General features: G+C 45.3%; 1 protein-coding gene across 2 annotated transcripts in view; it reads right to left on the reverse strand.

Annotated features, from left to right (window-relative positions):
• The window catches only part of ephb3a (eph receptor B3a), a 42,668-nt gene that overhangs the window by 14,436 nt on the left and 5,578 nt on the right, over positions 1-22,654 (reverse strand). The window contains exons 2-11 of one of the 2 annotated variants that reach the window (XM_052087618.1): positions 18,157-18,221; positions 13,778-14,450; positions 9,185-9,340; positions 5,561-5,896; positions 3,953-4,077; positions 2,551-2,707; positions 2,279-2,387; positions 1,611-1,663; positions 1,005-1,127; positions 390-656 (exon numbers count right to left, since the gene is read on the reverse strand). In XM_052087618.1, the coding sequence (XP_051943578.1) occupies positions 538-656; positions 1,005-1,127; positions 1,611-1,663; positions 2,279-2,387; positions 2,551-2,707; positions 3,953-4,077; positions 5,561-5,896; positions 9,185-9,340; positions 13,778-14,450; positions 18,157-18,221 (1,916 nt within the window). In that variant the 3' untranslated portion in view covers positions 390-537. Of the gene's footprint in view, positions 1-389; positions 657-1,004; positions 1,128-1,610; positions 1,664-2,278; positions 2,388-2,550; positions 2,708-3,952; positions 4,078-5,560; positions 5,897-9,184; positions 9,341-13,777; positions 14,451-18,156; positions 18,222-22,654 lie in introns of those variants that run through there. The other variant, XM_052087617.1, reaches the window with a different exon arrangement.

Below are 22,654 nucleotides of genomic sequence, written 5' to 3' on the forward strand. Positions count from 1 at the left end.
CAGGTTTGTAAAGCACTGTAATTACAAAGAGATGCCTGTAGATGGTGGTGTTGCACTGCTTTCAGCTTGTCTATGAAATGCAGGTTTGTAAAGCACTGTAATTACAAAGAGATGCCTGTAGATGGTGGTGTTGCACTGCTTTGGATTTGAGTTCAGCACAGTTTTTGAGTCAAAGATAAGGATTAGGCGGTGAATCTCGGTTTGTCATGTGGATTATGAGGGAGAGAAATGCCAATATGTTGCACGTCAGAGAAGTTTAGGCTCCTCACACACAAACCAAGTGCGTGTGTGTGTGTACTGTATATAAACAGAGAAAGTGTGCGTTATCATAAGGAAAAATGACGCAGTTTGTGGAGTGAACCGCGAACACCATGTAAAAAGTAGTTGCACATCTGTAAATAATTATTTTACCCTGAAAGGCCCTTTCTGTCTTCTTTGTTTGTTTTTTAGTTTGATGTGACAAAATTAAAGGCCCAGACACCAAATGCATGGCCCGCCCCGCCACCGCAAAACCGGAGAGGCAACTCAGGTAAGTGGTCAAAGGGTAAAGATGTCAGGGAGCCAAGGGGTGATCGGTCGTGATGGAGTGTGCAATCTGGGAGTGGTGTTGGGACAATGTGGACGGGTGAGGAATTTGGGTGTTGTGCTTGTGGTGCCTGAGTCCAAACATAGACAAAAAAAGCAGAGACAAGGAGAAGGAAAAACAAAAACAACAAAAAAAACCACCATGAAGGAATAATAGTCGATCACACTGTCATTCAGAGGTGCCGTAGAGAAACGAAAACAGGTTGAGAGGGATTTTCACCTCAATCCGCCCATTCCCACCCGCATATGTCGCCGCAATACACGCACAGAATCCAAAGTCCTTTTTTTTTCCTGCCTTCAAGCCCATCACACAGAACAAACCCGAGGGCTTGATGGCACATTCCTGTTCAGATAAATCATTCATGAACGCGACTCGTTTTTGGTCGTCCCTTTCGGACAAAGGCAGCAGAGCTATTCACCTGCACCGATGACTTCTTCAATCTTTATGCAGGAAATGTCGATTTCCTTCGCAAACTCGTGGATGGCGTCATTGGGGTCCTCGTAGGTGAAAGGGTCGATGTACACTTTTACACCTGGAGAAACTGAGATGTTCAACAGTTTTTCAGTTAGGTTGTTTTTTTTTTCTCCCCACCAGTCAGCTTTTCAGCAGTCACACGCATTTTCTTCAGAAATTGCATTCTCCAGTTTTAAAATGGAATACTTTTTTTTGTGGTTCATTTTACAGATTGTGAAGTACTGATTCGAGGTTGAAAGTACCGCTGTGTTGGGCACATGACTCTCACAGACTAAAAAAAAAAATCAGCCCAAGCTTGGTGATGAAAAGAAAGACTTGCGTTGTTGTCCGGCCAGAATCCCAATTAATTTGCGGTCTCTGAGTTAAATGTTGAAAGGGCACCCTGACTCAATTAATGTACAACACGCAGCAAAATGGTGTCCAGATGGAATGGGAGGAATTGTGCAAATGCAAAACTTGTTTCCTGCCGGGTCAGGTGACTTTATTGAATCGGGTACTTAACAGTCCAGGCATGACCGATTAAGCAGAACTGCAGAACACATAAACTTACTGTACTGCTGCAGTTTCTCCGTGTACTCCAGCTCCGAGCCACTGCGCTGCTTCCTGTAAACAAAGTCACGTAAAAATCCGTCTCGACTTTTTCCAGCTGTTAATTTTAATCGCCATCAGATAAATGAACGGCCGTATTTGCTTCAATACTGGCTCCATTCTTGAAGGTTAAGTGGAGATTCACTCTGAAGGCATGCGCTGGATGAAAGATGTTGATTAGAAGATTTTACAAGTCGGTCAACCATTTGTAAAATGATCATTGACAAAGTCAGCTGTCGTGTAACTCAAATTTCATTTGAATATACAAGTCACCAGAGAGAAGGTTTCAAACATTCTCGGCCATTCAAGGGCACACCCGCAGCGAGAACACCGCCGTGCACTCACACTATTACATTTGGTGCTCTGCTGAAACTATTGCGGAATATCCATGGCTACGAGTCTTCAAACATCCACCCCTGACCCCCTATTTTAAATACAGGAGTTGAATTACAACTCCCAACGTATGCCAGAGGCTTTATCTTTGTTTGTTTTTTTAAAAGGTACTTCAATTTAAGTACAGAGTATTATCTCCACCTCTGAAGGCATGGAAGCAATTAATCAGCCCCTTTATTCAGGCTCCAATTAACTAAATGAAACATGTAGTTCACGTTGTCAGTGCTGCGCACTTACTTGAGGCAGACAACAGCAATTACCACCATGGCAACAATGACCACCAACCCTGCAGAGGCGGAACCGATGATGAGAGGCAGCTGATCCTGCACAGACTTCTGAGGATCACCTGGACCGGATCACACAAAAGACACAAATGAGAACCGGTCAAAGCGTGGCTGCGGAGATTAGACAGTGTTGCGTACCACCCGGGTATCAGAAGCCATTAAAAACCACGAGGCTCTAAAACCGTCATAGCAACGGATCACGGCAGAGATAAACCGAGGTCTTACTGTGCAGGCTGGTGCTGATGTCCATGGGGTTGCTGTAGCGACCGTATCCTGCGACAGTGCGAGCTCGCACCTGCACAACGTAGGGCGTGGCGGCCCTCAGCCCCTCCACCTTGGCTGAGCTGTGCTGGGACGTTACCGTGTGTGACATAGCCTGGCCCTGCAAGATGTGACGGTTGATGTTTAGCGATCACAAGGAAGGATATTTTTCTTACGATTGTGTTGTAGAAGCATGACGACGCGGGAGAATTGACGACGGTCACGTTTTGAATTTAAAATGGCTATTCACTGGACCGAGCCCTGCTGTGAGTAATTGACGCTCCCCTCTATAAATGTTTAGAACAGCCTATTCTCAGAGCAACAACACCGATGCAATAGGAGGAGGTCCGCGCAGCGTCGACTGCAATCTAACAACCTGGGCTAAGCAAACAAGCATTGTTCGTTAGTCGAAACACAATGTCATCATACTTCCTTGACACCACTTCCTATTTAGACGAGGCTTTGGAGGCATCTTGGGGTATTTCAGGTCGAGCTCCCTGTGAAAATGTGAATTTTGAAAGAGTACCGTATCGTCTAAAAAGTCATCAAAATGCTTACCCGAGCATTTTTTTCACTCCACAAAATCAAATATAATTGTCCCATCATTCATTCATTCATTCATCTTCTGTACCGCTTGATCCTCACTAGGGTCGCGGGGGGTGCTGGAGCCCATCCCAGCCGTCTCCGGGCAGTAGGCGGGGGACACCCTGAATCGGTTGCCAGCCAATCGCAGTGCACACATAGACGAACAACCATCCACGCTCACACTCACACCTCGGGACAATTTAGAGTGTTCAATCAGCCTGCCACGCATGTTTTTGGAATGTGGGAGGAAACCGGAGCACCCGGAGAAAACCCACGCAGGCCCAGGGAGAACATGCAAACTCCACACAGGGAGGCCGGAGCTGGAATCGAACCCGGTACCTCTGCACTGTGAAGCCGACGTGCTAACCACTGGACTACCGGGCCGCCATTGTCCCATCAATTGACATTAATTTGACTTTTCAGACTAAAGTCCATAATATCGTTATGACTTTAGCGTAGAACCCGGAAAATTCCCGTTGGCAACTTTCAGTGTTGTTAATGTGAAAATAAAAGTCTCCCCTAGTTAAACAGACATCATCATCATGCAAGCGAACACTCCCGTCGAGAATTTTTCTGCAATATGAAGGTCGTTTAAACCGTTGGAGGTCATAAAAGGAACACATTAAACCTAAAGGGCCCTTGCCAGGAACTTGATCAATACCGACGACTCAACATTGCAGGAGCTGCCGAGGCCCCTCCATCAATACAAATGACTCCCTCACACGCAGCACTAGAAGATTGTATTTCCCAGCATCCGCAAAAGATGAAGTCGCCAACTCACCCTTTCGTGGTATTTAATCTCGTAGTCCAGAATGACCCCGTTAGGTTTCTCCGGAGGCAACCATGATAGACTCAGAGTGTCTGCGGTGGAACGCATCAGATGGACTGTTGGGACTGCGGACGGTGCTGCAGCAAAAATATATGATGATTAAAAAAAAAAGGGGGGGGGGGTGGAGTTGCTTCATTATTTTGAAGAATGACACAAATCTCTCCAATGTGATATTTGTTAGTTTGGTTTTTTTTTGTTTCTTTTTGTCAGTCAGCTTCACCTGAGCTGAAAAAGACACTTTGCCTCTCAAGGCCTACTTTTGGCTCATGCTCACCTGCCTTCAAACCAAACTTTACAGTAGGATCTTACAAATTGAATCAAAGTAGAAATTTAATAGGCCCAACTCTCCGGCAGTAAAGGTCGAAGAAATGGTGCGTGTTTCACATCGGCCGCATGGCTTGATGAAGCCGAAAAAGTGACTCATCTCGCAGCCATTGTCTGCGTTCCATTAACCGCAGTAAAGTGGATTAAGTGTGGGCTGATTTAAGTGATTACAGTGTGTGAAAGGTGATGAAAAGTTGGCTGGGCCAAGACGTATGAAGGTGACATTGGTTGAGAGCAGAGAGATCATTTTCTTGGCATTTAATCCATCTACTGTACCTCTACATTTTTATTTTTATTTTTTAAGACGGTTTTTACTGTGAATCGACAGAGGTGAGATTCAATCGCATAGTGTTGCAAAAGCTCATTTCTCAACGGTCAGTTTTATCCATTGCGTTCCGGTTATCCATGTTCAGGTCGGAGGATCGGGAGCTGAAGGAGGGAAGCCCCTACGCATTCCTCCCCCGAGTCGGACATGCCCGCAACGCCTCGCCACGGAGGCGTTCAGGAGACTTTCGACAACAATTTTAAAGAAATGAAGATTTTGGTGGTGACAAGGCAAACTGTGTGCGACCATAAAAATCGTTTCAAGCAAGTCCCAATTTATTCATTCATTCATCTTCCGAGCCGCTTGATCCTCACTAGGGTCGCGGGGGTGCTGGAGGGTCCCAGCTGTCTTCGGGCAGTAGGCGGGGGACACCCTGAATCGGTTGCCAGCCAATCGCAGGGCACACAGAAACGAACAACCATCCACGCTCACACTCACACCTAGGCACAATTTAGAGTGTTCAATCAGCCTGCCATGCATGTTTTTGGAATGTGGGAGGAAACCGGAGCACCCGGAGAAAACCCACGCAGGCCCGGGGAGAACATGCAAACTCCACACAGGGAGGCCGGAGCTGGAATCGAACCCGGTACCCCTGCACTGTCAAGCCGACGTGCTAACCACTGGACTACCGGGCCGCCCTAAGTCCCAATTTACTGCGGCAAAAAAATCAAGCAAGTCGAGTCCCAAATCCGACAATTTCATGAGTGACTAAAGTCAGGTCACGTGGCCGGGAATCCCCCCCGCCCCCGCTACGAGATCATTAAGAAACTCATTGACATGGACTGAGCGTAGGATCCGATAAACTGCCTCTTTCATTGAGCTTTTAAGTGATATTGATCGCGGGGGGGAGGCCTATGAATTAACTTGGTTTGCGGACACACGCGGAAGCGTCATTGACGGGGTCTACTAACCGGCCTGGTTGGTGGTGATGTTGACTGTGGAGTAACGCGGCGAGGTGGGGTTCTTCCCGGAGACACCGTTGACCGCTTGCACTTCAAAGCTGTAGCGGGTGTGAGCCTGCAGATTCCTCACCACGACCTTCCTCTGCCGCAGCCCCAGCCTTCGAGGGGAGATGTCCACGTTGTCGTCGCAGCGCGTGCACGGGCTGCGGTCCCGCAGGCACTTCTTACACACCACGTTATACACCAGGTCATTCCTGCCACCGCCGTCTTCGGGTTCCTCCCATTCCAGGGACAGCGAGGTCTCATTCACACTGGAAATGACATTGCGGGGAGCCGACGGGATTGCTGCAAGATGTTCAAAACTCGGGTCAATGATGAAATGACACGGGGGATGTATAGATTACATGCGCAGCATTTCAAGCATCGACAAGGCGAGAGGATTTAAAAAAAATATCATTTCCGAGGCATTGAATACACGCGTTGAACGCAGACGGACATCTTTTAACTCATTCAGTGCCAGCCAAGTGGGCCAGTGGGCCAAGTCTGAAAAGACGTTTAAAAACGTCTTTGGTAGTGAATGAGTTAAGTGCAGCAAATATGGCACAATGGTGACCTGGCGAACTGGTTGTCCGCCTGCGTGATTAGCTTTTTTTTTTAAATTCATTTTTTAAATAGAATACAATACAGCATTATTTATAGAGCACACAAAACGGACATTTGAGAGGAGTATTTAGACTTTAGACCAGGGGTGCCCATTAGGTAGATCCTGATCTATCGGTAGATCTAAGGCAGGTCCCAAGTAGATCCGAGGAGAAAAAAAACAAACATTTGTGTGTCTTTGTACATGTTAGTAATATATTTTTGTGTTAATATACACTGCACACTAATCATCTTATCAGTCTCATTTTCACAAAAAAAAAAATATTTAAAAAATAAAATAAAGCAGGTAAATCTTAAATTTGTGTGTGTGTGTGTGCGTGCGCGCGCCGGTAAGGGTAGATCCCGTGAGGTTAGTTGATCGAAAAGTAGATTCGATCCAAAAAGTTTGGGCACCCCTGCTTTAGACCAACTGAAAATATTGTGGGAAATTATTTGCCGATCTATTTTATTGAAGGTGTGATGGCAATGAAGCTGGACCCCCACGTTGACTCAACTAAACTGTATTTATAGACCACTTTCAAACAGCCATCGCTGCATACAAAGTGCTGTACATGGAGAAAGTCACATATACAACAGTAACTACTCAATAATTACTATGTTGTAAGACAGAGAGGAAAAAAAGAGTTTGTGAAAAATGAACATTGTATTTTGCACAGAACGCATTGAACTTTCGGTTCAACGAAATAAAGTTATTCCAGTGAGAGAATACAATACAGGACATTAGTCCATTGTGAGTGGTAAGTGGACAGCTAAGGAAACATTTTAAAGGCACAAAGGGCTCTAAATTACACGAGCGTGCTGGCATGTCACAAAGAGGAAGTTGCTTGCGGTGGGGGTTTTGTTTTTTTTTTCCCCACCATACAAAATGCATTCAAACACAAACAACAGCGCAAATCTCGCTTAAGCAGTTTCTTTTATCGCTGCAGTATGTCTGCAATATTGTAGGCAGTGAAATATGGTGATTTATTGTAAATAGAAAGAAAAAAAAAAGCGGGGCAGCGTTTGACCATCTGGTTGGAGCAGACTTTCTGAGAACCAGCCATTTATATTCATATTGCGCGGTAGTAAAATACTCTGATGTATCTGCTGTCAGAAGGATGAACTGAGTCACCGCAGAGCCCAAAGAAGTCGAGAGGAGTAGCGAGCGAATCCTCGTCTCAACCGGCCATCCGCTAACTTCGCCCTCAGCCACGTTTCCCTCGCCCTCGTCCTTTCTAATTAGAACGAGACGGTTCAGAGTGGAGCCTCTTCTAATTGGACGCCCGACGGAAACGCACGCTGAGCCCGAGCTGCCGGCTGGCTTAACCTCGTTTGTGCAACACCACACAAAGGACAGGCTGGCACACAAGCTCTGCCAGGCCACAGGGACACAAGTGTCAGGCCTGCGTGTGTGTGTGTGTGTGTGTGTGTGTTTGTGTGTTTAGTGTGTGTGTGTTTAGTCGGAGGAGGTGCCGCCCGAGTTCCTGCCCGTGTGTGTCTTGCTGGTCAGCGTCAAGAGTGCACAGTGTTCCCGCGACAGGGATCTGGGGAGGACATTTGCGGGGCCGTGTGTGTCATTTAACGTGTGGAAAGCCCCCCCCCCCCCGGGAGTGATTTTTACACAGTCGAGGCAGCTCATGTCACTCTCCATCAGCGCCATCGCCGGGCTAAGAGCTTTGTCCACCCGCCACTGATATGGACTGTACATCAGATCACATTAGGAGCAGCAAGCAAATAAAAAGGGTAAAACTTGCTACTGTCATAGCACACGTTTGCTTATGTATTATTATATGATAACAAATGTGCATATTAGGTTCTTCTTTTTATGCAGGAGGAGTAATAAAAGACGGCTTGGAAGAATTTTAGAAAAATACGCTATACACCCGAGACGATCGCTCTACGCCAGGGGTGTCCAAACTTTTTGCCAAGGGGGCCAGATTTTATGTGGTAAAATGTCGGGGGGCCGACCTTGGCTGACATTCTTTACATTGAACAACAATATTGTTCAACAAATTTTAGTAAGCCAGTCTGTTTCACATTTCCATTTTTATTTTAATTTCAACAATCTTAAGAATTTCTTTTGGTTCATTTGAAACAGGAATTTGAAATATGACATATCAGTCAATATAAACACGGAGTCATGTCTTGTTAACTCGTGAGTGATGCCCTCTGGTGTCTAAATGCTATTACTCATTTAGTGAATGCTATTACTCATTTAGCCACTAGAGGGAAGCAGTACTCTATGAAACATCACTCGCCAGTCTACGAGACCTCAGACAATGCAACACGTGTTCCATTGCGCCCAACCTGCGGGCCAGACGGCACTGATTTTATGACGGGGGCCGAGGGCCGGATGAAATTCGACCACGGGCCGGATTTGGCCCGCGGGCCGGACTTTGGACATGCCTGCTCTACGCACTTGATTAGTCTATGATTTGGTTTTACTCATGCTTGAAGTCGATTAACCTCGAATTACACGGTGTTTCGTGTATTTTCATCTTGTCTTATAATTTGTCAATTTGTCAATTTACAATGACAGTTTTTCACTCTCCCATCCGCATTCGGACAATAACGCTTTGAGGAGCAGCAAAATGTCCGGCCCAAGAAGGCGACGCCGTCGCTATACGTGCCGCGCTGTCCGCGCGGTTCTGAGAGTAGGAAAATATGCGGGTTGTAGATAAGAATAGCAGTTAGCCTCACTAACTTGGGCTATTCTAGTCTTGAAATATTCATGCCAGCGGGACCGTGGGGCTCGCGGCGGCGAGAAACGATGGTGATGGCGCAAAGTGAAGCTGCGGGTTTGTCGGCAAAAGGTGATGGGCGATAATGGGCCGAGAAGAACTTCACTGCTGGTCAATCAAACTCGTGCTTTCGGTGAAACTGTTTCATGGCGCAAAAAGGGTTCGGGACGAAGATAATGGCAAACGCTCTTGTCAAAAGACGTAAAGCCCAAGCAGCATTTATTTGGAGGGTTTTCAATGCGGGATGACTTACTGGTGCAGGCGGTGTCAGGTGGGTCGCTATCGGCGCGGTAGAACCCACTTTGGCAGGGACAAACACTGGCTCCTCGGGCACCGGTGCGACTGTTGGACGGACACGCGATACAGGAGCCGTCACCGAATTTGGATTTGAAAGTCCCGGCGATGCAAGCTGGATGAGAGAGAAGATGAAATCAAGAGTTGGGAAGTAACAATTATTTGTTACTGGACTTTTTTTTCCAGATGCCTGTATTTTACTTGAGTTGAGAAAACAACAAGAGGTTTTTTTTTCAGTATGTTTGGTGAGCCAGATCACAACGTTAGCTTGCGGTCACATTGTTTTGCTAACATCAAAGATGAGCCAATGCTAGCTCACTCCCAAAGAACATGTGGCGTTTTTTTTGTCTTCTTGGTCACCTAAGTCAATAAAAGAAGGAAACAAATTTGTGTGCAGTCCCCCCCACCCCCCAACCCCTCCCCGTTGTGCTCACTCACCAAATATGTTATGTGTGTAACTGGCAGTGAACATTCATTTGTACTTTTACCTAAGTACAGGAGAATCTGTTGGAGCTTCTTTAGTACTTTGACTATTACCAGAGTGACCCCCCCCCCCCCTTTTAAGCTACTCGTATTTATTTATTTTTAGCATTCGTAGCTATACGACAGAGTTGCAGTACTTTTGCCACCGATGGAAGAGAAATAAAGAAAGCAATCAGAGAGAAAAAGGAGTAACGTCACGCTAACGACAAGTAGATGTCACACCTGTCGGTGAACAAAACAGCGCACTGATGACGCTCGGTATTTACGGAGACATCGGAACATGAGTGAGAAATGGGCCACATTTAAGAAAACCTTATCTTTGTATTTGCATCTGGTCTTGCTTCCCCCCCCCCCTCCTTTTATAGGTGACATTAATCTCTCGAAGCTTGGATGACACTGAAATTTAATGTTGAAGAGGAGGAAACAACGGGATAAAGAAGAAGAAGATAGACCGCTGACAGGAGATTGGTGTTTTCAGACAAACAAGAGATGGAGAATGCCTCGGAGGGGACGGATACACCCTAAACCTATCCATCAGCCCGCAGCTCTCAGGATACCATCAAGCCTCCAAATGCATACAGAGCTCTCTCATAATTAGCCTATAAATCAGCGCTGTGTTTGAAGCGACGCCGAGACGCAAATTAACTGACAAGAGTTATAAGGGAAACTAAATAACCTTTGTTAGGTGCCAGGGTGGAAAAGTGATCGACTTGAAATGGTGAGTTTGAGAAAAAAAAATTGAAAGATCATTTTTTTCCCCCAATACTTGTTAAAATTGTCATTATGAAAAAAAACCAGCCCTCTTCAACCACATCTTTTGCCTCGAATTTGGATTTTCAAGCTCCCATGCCTCCAGGAGGAAAACCAGCCAATCCCCGCACTCACTTATCCTCGTGAGGGTACTACAGTACAAACCCAGCTGTCTTCAGCCACCTGGTTTCTTGACAGGTAAGTTTTTCACCGCTTTTTGAGTTTCAATAAAACGTTTCAACACGATAACTCCATTTTCGTGCATGTGTGCTTGTCGTAAAAACTGCCGCGATTTTCAGTTCGATGCAAGCCTGGTTGAGCTCGTTTGGGAATTTGGCAGAACGCGTTCCAGCAGACCGAGAGCTTTTTCTTTTACACGTCCCTTGGCACGCCTAAAAATCAGGTAGAAACTAAACTTTTGACCAACTGGAAGCAGGTCTAAGTTGTGGCGCAAATTTGGTGAATGTGATCGCATTCACACACGGGCACAAACGATCGGGTTGGACGACGGCCTCCCGAGCACCGCGCTTCACGGTGGTGATCCGTGCTGACGTAACAGCTGACTGACACTTCACCTGCTCATATTATGGTGGTACAAGCCATGAACCTTTGGTATATTAAGATATTTTGTGATGTTTTCTTTAATCAATGTATATCTTCTCAGAGAAAAACTCTTGAACCTGCTTTGAGATGATTGCATGACTTGGTGACTTGCTTGCCTAAGCAATTTCAGAGATGGACTCTGGAGCCTGCTTTGATGACTTCAGCAGAGTCCGCTGTGGGTTAGCGTACGAACGCCCAGCTCGTATTGAAGCTCACTCTGCTAAGGGTGTTGGCTCTCCACCCTAATGGAATACGGTAAGAGTTCTTTAGCTTCATACAACTTGTTTGAACTGTGTTATCATTTCTGTGTGGGACCAATAAAGTGCCTATTGTTGGTAGCCAGAAGTGTCTTGTCTTGTCCTATCTCCGACGATCCTTTATAAAACTTGATATTCATTCAAATTGAGTATCAGAAGTGTTTCAAAACAACCTTGTTTTTCAAAACACTCTTCCTTCATCAAATGACACCGGAGGGTTTGTTTAGTCGCGGTTCTGGCGGAGAAAGCCGCCCGGAAGCAAACGTGACGTCACGGTGAAAAGATCTACCGGATTACCTTTGATGCTAAATCTCGCCGGAATTGTAAAATGTAAACCATATGAAGACAAGACTGAAGAAGGGTTCTGATCAAGGGGGATTAGTGGTAAAAGATGTGGACGAATTAGCCTCGGCAGCCCCTTTTGCCACATTCCAAAGCGGTGGTGTAAAAGTGGGCTGGGTCTCTGGCAAACATCTGCCCTGTCAGCATGAGGCCTCATGAAATCCAACCGGTGAGTGATTAACTGGTCGGCTCAAGTGCTTTTTGGGTTTGAACTCAAGTTGCGGGGCTAATTCTCAACAATGGCGCTTTTAGAATAATCCTTGCAGCTAAGAGCCTCTCTTTGTAGCTGGAAAATGGCGCAATAAAAAAAAAAAAAGTCGCTAAGTGACGGTGCAGAATTGCTGCCTCGCGACCGGCCTTCGGGTTCCGCACGCTCTGATCTGATTTATGGCTCTCGGTTATTTGTTTTCACTTTCCGTGGCCTCTTTGGAGAAGTTGTTGAATGGCCGCCACTGTCCTAATTCAATCCATGAACCCCCTCCAGAGCAATGATGACCCACCACTTTTTGATACACCGACGTTTCCTCCACTCGATTATTCCCTGCGTTTCGTAGAGAACACAGCGAAAAGTGAAATCAAACTAAAATTAATCCATTTTTCATTTTCGGCATCCCGGCATCCCTTCATACTTACACCTGTGACCGCAATCATGATCCGTTCTCTCGTCTATTGACTACTTGACACAAGATGCAGATGCCGCACGGTCACATTTTATTCCCGGCACGTCCCTGCTTGAATTGCCCCTCGGGTCTTTTGAGTCATTTTCGTACTTCAATTAAAAAAAAAAACTGCGCGGGAACCATTTATTTGGTCTACAACCATCAGGAAGAAATTAAACGGTGTACGGCTCTGTTCCGTCAATTTTGCAAATATCTGGAGCAATATAGTATACTGCCATATAGCTGTCAAGTCCCACTCCTCCCCCCGCTGCGGGCTGCTTGCATCAGGCCTTCTGGGTTACACACCTCAAAAAAAAAATTGTCCGGCTCAAAGCACAACGCTCAAATTCCAAGGACATCGCCGTTAGTAAGAATAAGAATCAGAAAACCTGTTAATCGTCTCAAAATGGATTTGATTTGAGAGACAGTATTTTGAGTTGTGAGCGTGGTCAAAAGTTTGCCCGGATGTTTTGAGACCCCACCCCCCCTCGAGCGTTTTGCCTTGAGAGCGTCACCCGCACTAAAGCAACAAGTAAAACGCCGGAGTGACGAACGCTAGCGTGGCCGCGTTGGCTCACGTTTCTCCGAATGGTGTTAATGAGTGTGCCTGGCTGTAGATTAACTAACAGGAGGCCGCCGAGGAAATTACACTTCCTCGTCGCAACCCCCCCCGGAGAGCTTTTTATCAGGCAGTGGCGGCAAGCTTTTAACCTTGAGCCGCCAAATGGTCACGATAAATATCTCCGCCACGCGTTCGATGCCGTTTCTCAGCCCAGGTGAGACAGACGGGAATGCTTTTGCATCCCACAGCATTTAAGCCACGCCCTCTTTTTTTTCCCTTCATTTTGTTCATTCTTGGCTGCTGTTCCGGTCCCATGTTTGGCAATTCACACGTTCCCTCGTCGGCTAATATCTCTCCCTCTCATCTGTGGACCTCCAACATCCAATCTCCCTCTCCCCCCCCCCCCCCCCCCCCCCTCCCTCGTGTCCCGCTCTCACTGTATTTGTATGCCGCTCCTTTCGGCAACACCTCATTAATTCATACTCTCTACCCTCCTTCACCTCCATTCAGGAGCCGCACAATACATGCCGAGAGGGCAAAAACTGGGGTGACTTGCGGGCGGGGAGGGAAATATTAAGCAGCTTTGGTTCAATAATGGTTGAAATGTCACATTCGGTACGAGGGAGGAGCAAAATCATCAGTCAATTGATCATTAAAGATTGCTCGGATTTGGATTTTGTGTCGGCTAATAAATTTGCGGGCAATCGAGTCCGTTAGCAATTCCAAGTCTCAACTCGTATATATGATATATGATTCCATATATGATTCCATTTCACTTCATTGGCGCATGTGTCCATGTTTTTATTGTTAAAATGGCCGTTGAATGAATGACATTTGTCATATTTTTAGCGCCGACAAATGTCAAAGCGAGTGAAACGGATGCAAGCCGTACATACCTTGGCATTGGGCGCGATCGGCGGAGGGTTCGTAGCCAGCGACGCAGGTGCACGCGCCCACCGGAACCATCCACTCTCCGTCACCGTTGCAGTAGAGCTTCAACGGGACGGACATCTCCATAGCGTTTGTCACGCAGGCCCCCGGCGCAATGACCAAGGAAGTGGCTTCCGCCCCCGTGGCGGTCTCAGGGAAGACGGCAAAATTAGCGATGGTGGTGGAGCACTTTTTGAAGAACACCCGGACCGAGATCAGTGACATGCAGGCTCCCAGGTCCTGGAAGGCCAAGAAGAAGCCCGACTTGGACAGGGGGCCGAAGCTGCGCACTTTGGTGTTGATCCTGCCAGCTTCCAGGAGAGAGAAACTCTCATCGGGGGCGATCGTATCCACTTTCACATAAGGGTTCTCCCTCCACAGGGGGGTGGTGTCCGTGGCCGTGTCCCCGTCAGACTCGTAGTAAAACAGATTAAAGGTCTCTTTGCAGGAGCCGGGGATGTTGGGGATGCTGGCACAGTCGCGCACGGAGAATTTGAGCTCCACGTAGACGCGAAGTACACCCCTGCGGGGGATATAGTCCGTCCTGAGCCAATTGTTCTGGTTGGGCTGTCGGACATTACACACCTGGTAGGTTCTGATGGGGCTCATGGAGTCATCATAGCCACTCACTTCTTCCCACTGTGGGATTTAAAAAAAAAACACGCAGTGTGACAAAGGAAGGCGGTGGTGGTGGGGGGGGGGGGGGGGGTTGATGATGACACGGCGCACGTTTAAATGGGCTCATTTTAATTGGACCGCGGGTCTATTTCTCATTTGCCGACAACTGAGCCACAGCAGATAGGTGCTTATCGGTTGCGTTTTAATTAATAATACGGAGTTCTATTAAACATAGAGCCGCCCGATACAAAGCGGCCAAGCGTGAGCGCATTCAAAAGTGAGAAATGACATCTGATATAGAAAAAAGGCACAGCCCACATTGTGTCGGGTACGCGCCGTGAGGAATCATTTGCAGCCAAACAAGATGCGAATTGCAAGAATCGGTCTGCAAATTCTATTCATTACGTGCAGACTATTGATAGAAAAACACATTTTCTCATTAAAACGCATTTCCGAGCACGCCCGCTACTTGACAAACACATCTGGGGACCGATCGTCAATTGTAAAAACACGGTTGTTTTGCATTTATAGTGCAAATGTGGTGTCCACATTTGGAGGAAAAATTATGTGTATTATGCAGGGTGCCCACAAAGTCCCTTTTATAAGTAAAAAAATAAAAAAAATCTCTTGTTTCATCCTCGTTTAATCCTGTTTGTTCATTTGCTTTTAAAATCAACTGCGTCGTAGATTTAAACACAGGGGCGATTTCAAATTAACTCTAACGTATATTTTGGATTGTGTGATATATTATATTGTATGAAAATATGACATTTAGTGAGATTTAGTTTGTTCCATCGCTCACACTCAGATCTCAAGTCTTCTTGCACCATTGAAATGAATGTAAATGCCATTAATCCCCAAAACAACAATCTTTGGAATGCGTTTTTGAGAAAAAAAAAAAGAAAATAGTACTCTTGAATATATAGTGTAGTACATTTTTGAATAAATAAGGCAGTAGCACCTTTTTGGTCTATGCGCCAAACTTTTTTTGTTCCTTCAAACCTAAATGCAAAATAAAAGCATTGGGAATTTTGAGTATAAGTGTCTTTAATTATATCGATCAGGGGTAGTCCAGTGGTTAGCACGTCGGCTTCACAGTGCAGAGGTACCGGGTTCGATTCCAGCTCCGGCCTCCCTGTGTGGAGTTTGCATGTTCTCCCCGGGCCTGCGTGGGTTTTCTCCGGGTGCTCCGGTTTCCTCCCACATTCCAAAAACATGCGTGGCAGGCTGATTGAACACTCTAAATTGTCCCTAGGTGTGAGTGTGAGCGTGGATGGTTGTTCGTTTCTGTGTGCCCTGCGATTGGCTGGCAACCGATTCAGGGTGTCCCCCGCCTACTGCCCGAAGACAGCTGGGATAGGCTCCAGCACCCCCCGCGACCCTAGTGAGGATCAAGCGGCTCGGAAGATGAATGAATGAATCATACAGTAAGTTTTTTTTTTGTACTGGCCCTGTTACACGCATACACACACATTTATAAATAATAATTTAAATGCAATGCCGTGCTTTGGTAGCCTTCAGCCTTCCTGTGAGCTATGACCTCACCCAGAATATCGTTTGTGCACTACCACGTGCTCAAATGATCACTTATCTGGTAATTATTTACGTATAGCTGTGTTACAAGGTGAAGTATTTATGCGTTTGATATTTTATGATTCGGACTGTCAATGTCATCTAAAGTTGACGAATAGCGGCTCCTCTGCATATTAACGTATGGTAACTAACATTAGAGTCTGATTAATGGCCCAGTTAGTCAATAAATGTACAGTCCATTAAGCAAACCACCTCATGGCAGTCAATCAGTTTTTTTAATTTTCTTACCCTCCCCAATTCCCAGACGGACCGAATGCTTCGTTTCCATAACAAATGAGCTTGCAGAGGTTGATTATTTCCACAGCAAGAAAATACTGCATAAGTCATCTCACGTCTCTGAGCCGCTGTGCAATTTATTCCCACGCGATGAGCCCGGGAGTCAGCGTTTGTCGTCATAAATCACCAGCAACACGTTGATGCACTACCTGACAAATATGATAATTGCAGGTCCCTGAGTGTATGGGCTCGGCGGACAAGCGGCCTGGTTGGGTGGGTGGGGCGGGGGGATTTACCAGTACGCTCAGACTGCCCTTTTTAGCAAAAAGGAGGGAGCCTTTGCTACTCAAGATCGTTTCCATGGAAACCCAGCATTTCCATTGACTGACTTTGCGCTCACGTAGTGAAGACAAATGACAATGGCCAGGAGCGGGGGGAGGTCTGTCAGGCTGTTAGCCCTCGGGTCAAATTCATGTTGCTTCATTTTCCCAGCGCTCATCCAGGGCATATCAACAGAACACCTTCATTTTGGACTCAAATACCCTCTCGGATTTGAATTATCAGGCACTCCACGATTCCTAGCGGTTCTTCAAAACGATGGGGATTTTTTTCTTTGATTCATTGGCATGTTTGCGCACGTTTAAAGCAGTCGCATTCTAACTTTAGTCTAAGTATTTTCTTGTGTCATTGGAAAAAAAAAATGCTCATCCTCATCACACTTCTAGTCATTTGGAGCAGAACATTACCCAATTCCGGTACGGATTTAGGGAACAAGGAGGTTAACAGAACTGCCAGAACAGATTGCGGGTGGTGTTATGGATAGTGAGCACAGAGCAAATATAGGGTGCGGTCTTGTGAAATGATTGTTTCATAGATAAAGGGGGGTCAGCAAATTCAAAAGGTGGTTGATTGAGCAGTGATGGGTGTAGAACGGAGAACCGGCGGTAAAGTGGATGGAGAGCTTCAAGAAAAAAAAGGCTTTTTTATTCTCAAAACATTCCAAAAATCTCAACTGTTGTTTTATGATTTTGACGTTTTTGTTTAAAATAGGCAAGATTTTATTTCCTCTGTCATGTAACAGTCCCGGGGCGGCCCGGTAGTCCAGTGGTTAGCACGTCGGCTTCACAGAGGTACCGGGTTCGATTCCAGCTCCGACTTTCCTGTGTGGAGTTTGCATGTTCTCCCCGGGCCTGCGTGGGTTTTCTCCGGGTGCTCCGGTTTCCTCCCACATTCCAAAAACATACGTGGCAGGCTGATTGAAGACTCTAAATTGTCCCTGTGAGTGTGAGTGCGAATGGTTGTTCGTTTCTGTGTGCCCTGCGATTGGCTGGCAACCGATTCAGGGTGTCCCCCGCCTACTGCCCGAAGACGGCTGGGATAGGCTCCAGCACCCCCTGCAACCCTAGTGAGGATCAAGCGGCTCGGAAGATGAATGAATGAATGTAACAGTCCCAGTTGTAGTCTTATTTCTTTTACATTGGAATTATGAGGGAGTTAGGGGAGGGGGGAGGGGGGGGTTCTTTCCCGCCCAATTCTTCCTTGTAGGTCCGACACACTGTGGGGATTTGCTGTGGTTTTTCTGCATGTTTGCACATCGGCTTGTTTAGAGAACACGATGCACAGATTGCGCGGGGCTCATCAAGCTTTTGGCTTTTCTTTCTTTTTTTTTTCTCTAAAATACTGAAACTCTGCAATTGCTCCGCTCGCAATGTCACGCAGCGCGTTTCTGATTTGCGTTTTGAGTATCCCAGAAAAGCAAACACACGCTGCAAAAACAGAGCAATAAAACAGTAGGAGGTGTGCTACTCAAAACGCTCGGGGCTCTATTAACGAGCAAATGGAACAAATGTTGTTAAAGGGGGGGGGGGGAATAAACGGAGTGGGTGTGGCCACGAAACACAGGCAAACATATGCTCACCCCACTTTCTGGGAATGTAGTCCAGGCCAGCTCTGTTGTCGCCCAGCGACTGTCCATAAGCGTTTCTGCAAAGTCAGGAAACACTCATTATATTTCATGCACGACAATGTCAATGAATTCACAGTTCACAAAAAAAAAACAAAAAAAAAGTGAAATCAGAACAAAGTGGAATTCCCTCAGGATTTGTATGCGAATGCCGAGATGTAGCAAATTGGATGCAGTTTGATGTGATGTCAGAATTTTGACATTCTTCACTCCTCTTTCAGTGCCAGTGTCGGAGTAAGCAGAAATTTAGCCGATTGATTTTAATTATCGCTCAGCTCGCATCAAAACATCCTGTTTTTCTTTAGATCACAACCCAGTTGAGACCGAATCAAAAGCATCTCTGCCTGTTGCAGCCAAATAATACAACCATCAATTTTCCCCATTATTATTAGCAATGCGATTATTAGTTGAGGGTTTTTTTTTTCAGTAACTCATAACAACCGTATCTGAAATCATCTTTCACCATTGGAATCATCTTCACTTTAATGGACATTATGCTGCTCACTGGCCACGGTAACACAGACAGAACCATGTTCAAATGCTTCTTTTTCTTTAGAATCATTTACCTACTACGAGGGGTTTTCACTAATGTATTTTTATTGTTTTTTTTTTATGAATATTTTAAAGGAAAACAAGTGCACAAAGTGACCTTCTCTTTCACAAAACTGCCTGCCACAAAAAAAGGCAATTTTTGCCTTGATTTAAGATCTTTAAATTGTGGTTTGATCTTAAATTTTGCATTGCAAGAACAAAAACCTCACCGTGCCGCACCAATTCTGAAGGCTCCCGTGAAAGTACACACCGTGGCTCCTCTGAGAGTTGGCAAACAGCCTTATCAGACGACTATTTACGCTATTTACGACTTTGCAGAGAGCTGAGAGAGGAAGGTATGTAGACAAAGCAAATGGCAGATCAATCGGCACTGTTGTCTGGATGTCAATTAGTCCTCACCTGGGCCAGCGGGCTTGTTGCACCTCTCCCAACTCCCACAATGGGCGAAAGGCCTCCCAAAGCGATGTTGTTATTAGCGCAGAATTACCCAAACAATTACACTTTCTTCCCAGAGACTCAATGGCACGGCGCCTGCTGTGCACCATTTGCTCACAAGTTGTTGATAGCGCAACCCGACGAGAGGGAGATGGTGCCGGCAAACATAGACGCGCACGCCCCTGGGTAGAGCACAACAGACGAGCCACACTCTTCCCGGTCTTGTTGCATACTGTTGTGTTTCAAAGAAAGAAGGCAATGCGGCGCGAGCACGCTGTGTGTCCCTGACTTGCCCGAAGAGATCATTGCTCCATCTGTAGCTGCTGAGTTATAGGACTGCACACTGTTTACAGTCTGGGCAGCGCCTTCATTTCAAACCCAACAATGGCCTCGCTTCTCTTTGGAATACACCTTTGCGGTTTGCTGTTTGTGAATTCACGTATGAACTCATTCCAGACCCACCGGCGGCACGTGAAAATCAATGTTGCGAAAGGACACTATTAGCTGCTGAAAACAAGCATCCATATATTGCACTCGGCACTTTTCCTGATTCATCCAATGGCCACGCCCATTACAGCAGGCTCCGCCCCCCACCCAAAATGATCAGAAAGTGAAATTCAGACAGAAGATTCGGAAAGTAAATTGCGTTTTATAAATTGATAGACTTGACGGATGGTTGGACTTAGACCACAATATTTTTTTCTATTTTTTTCTTTTTTCTTTTTTTTTCTTTTGAGACAGTCCCTAAATTGTGGTGAAACTGTGATCATATCTCACCAAAATCAAAACCATTCTAATTGGTAAAATGGCCAAATATGAGAATAAAAACGCAATATTGGGGGAAAACAAGTTTCTCAAAGATTTTTTTTCCCCCTGTTCGCGGATTGACTGTCCATTTTGTATTCTTTCCTTGAAAGGACAGAAACGGTGTTAAAAAATGTAACAGGCTTGCCTTCTCATGTTAGCTTTACTACAGTTAGATGATGAGCGCAAACGAGGAGCAGCCAAAAAAAGAGACCTTCTCGTTGCAATGCAAATGAGCTTCGTGTGTGTGTAAATGGAGACGAGACCTGACATCTGGTGTAGCAGCTACACAGATACAATGTTCAAAACCTGGAGAAGCTCACGCAGCGAATAAATCCAGCACAATTTGCAATGAATGAATGCGGATGCAGCACAAATTCCGGGTGCTCTTCCTTTAACAACGCTTGAATCAATTACCAAAGAGACGTGCAGGAACATCCGAGTTCATCTCGATCTAACGGCTTAATTCATAGACTCCACTGAGTCTTTTCTCAAAAGTAATGCACTGCAATAAGGCATTTGGGGAATCACTTTACAGCGGAACCACAAAAGTGGAACGTCTTTATATTCGGAAGTCAAGCAAACATTTTTTTTGCTCACCGTGGACGTTCGTTAATCCACCCGACGTACATATTGGATGTGTGGAGAAGGTATTTTTATCAACGGGTAGGTGCGGAACACGGATTCGCCCAGCTAGCCTGTGAAATTCTGGTTTGTATTTACAAACGGATATCTGTAGATGGCGCTGCATCCTGGCTCGTCAGGTGGATTTTGAGAAAATGAGAAAAGTTTAGGCACCTCAGAAGCTGTCGGTAGAAGAAAGTCTGCATATATATATATATATATATATATATATATATATATATATATATATATGAATGAATGTAACAGTCATATATATATATATATATATATATATACGCCTTATACTGCCTTTATTATCAATTTGTCTTACTGTTTATTGTGCATGTTAAATTGCTCCATGTACAGCACTTTGTATGCAGCGATAGCTGTTTGAAAGTGCTCTATAAATACAGTTGACTTGACTTGACTTAGAAGGTTGATTTAGCGCCCATGCCTTTTTACAGGATTCTGTGAAAATATGATAAGAACACATCGCACTATGAGAATCCTCACAGGAGCATATTAAAAAAAATTCTACTTCGTGCCTCTATTCCCTTTGATTTCGGTCGCCACATACATTTCTCAGCACATATTAATAGATGATTTATGTTGCCGGGACTTTTTCCCATAAACTCCATTATTTTTTCATGGTTCACAACAGGAATTCGGGAAAGGTCACGCATTTAAACGTCAAGAATCTTCCTGAAGTTGAATAGTTGAATTAGTCGGCTAAATGGGGTGTGTCAAGTAGTTCGGAGTTCAGCTCACGTTTGCCTTAGCAGCAATAACACACTGCTAAAAAACTCAAATCAAACTCAAATCAAATCGACAAGAAATGGGTTTTAAAATGAGAAAAATAACACTGTATGGTTTTGTAGTTCATAAAAATATTGACAAATTATAAAATGAAAAAAACATTTTTGTCAGATTTTGATTCAATTCAATGCCCATTGTGCTGCTCCATCCTTTGCGCGCATCTTGACCACCAGGGAGCAGTATAATCCACACATAGGGATATAGATGGGGACTATTCATTCCCAAGAAGCCTACGGTAATATTTGGCATTCTTCGCAGAGGATAAGGCAGATATGCTAGTAGATATTGTTATATTATCTATCTCTCTTGCTTCACGCGTTATGTTCAAATATCTGTTGCTCAAAAAACATGAAACATTGCCACATTGAAACATTGCCACATAAATGTCACCCCAGGAAGATTCCCATTATTTGTTAGTATGAAGCTAGCCAAGGCTACATGGTTGTAATTCTCCGTTTTATCTTTAGCTTGACAGTCAACTTCAACAGGGAGTGGCCATGAACAGCCCGAGGCCTCTCCTTGAGCTATTGTTCACTAAAACTGCTGCTTATTGTGTTGTGAGTCGAGTTTCCTGCCACCGCGTCGTAATATATGCCAAATTTCACTATTTTTGCTCATGTTTTTCAAGCTCGGTCAGTTTTTGTTGCGCGCGCGTCTGTGAATGACAGCGCCTCGGTTCGAGCACACACGCACAAGAATGAAGACCTTAGTTTTTGTCATTCGTCGTGAGAGAAGGGATTGGGGGATGTGGGAGTGGGGAGCAACCAATCGCAGCTGTGTTTGTTTGACTACTCTCGGGCCTTGGGCAGCACACACAGCTGGTTGAGCCTGGGATCACGCTCAGCCCCTCAGGAGCCCGATCCGGTTCACCCTCTGCTCAGGGGGCAGTGAGGGCAGTCGTTCACAAACTGAGGTGCCGCAAAATAGTTTGCAATTAATGAACATGCTGTCAAAAAGTGCATTCCTACACGTTGGGACCGGCATGGCAGTAAAAAAAACAAAACAAAACAAAACAAAAAGAAACAACATCCAATTATTTCTTCCTTCTGTGGCTTTCAGTCAATGAAAAAGATCTGATATGACGGTGACATCGTCCCATAAATTTGTAAACATTACAACAATTTTTTTTCTTGAAACAAATACAAAGTTATCCTCAGAAGTTGCCTTTTTTAAAAATCTGAACTTGTTTTCCGATTTGTTTTCTTTGGAAAACAAGAATTAG

The sequence above is a fragment of the Hippocampus zosterae genome, chromosome 15 (genome assembly GCF_025434085.1).
Source record: "Hippocampus zosterae strain Florida chromosome 15, ASM2543408v3, whole genome shotgun sequence".
Lineage (NCBI taxonomy): Eukaryota > Metazoa > Chordata > Actinopteri > Syngnathiformes > Syngnathidae > Hippocampus > Hippocampus zosterae.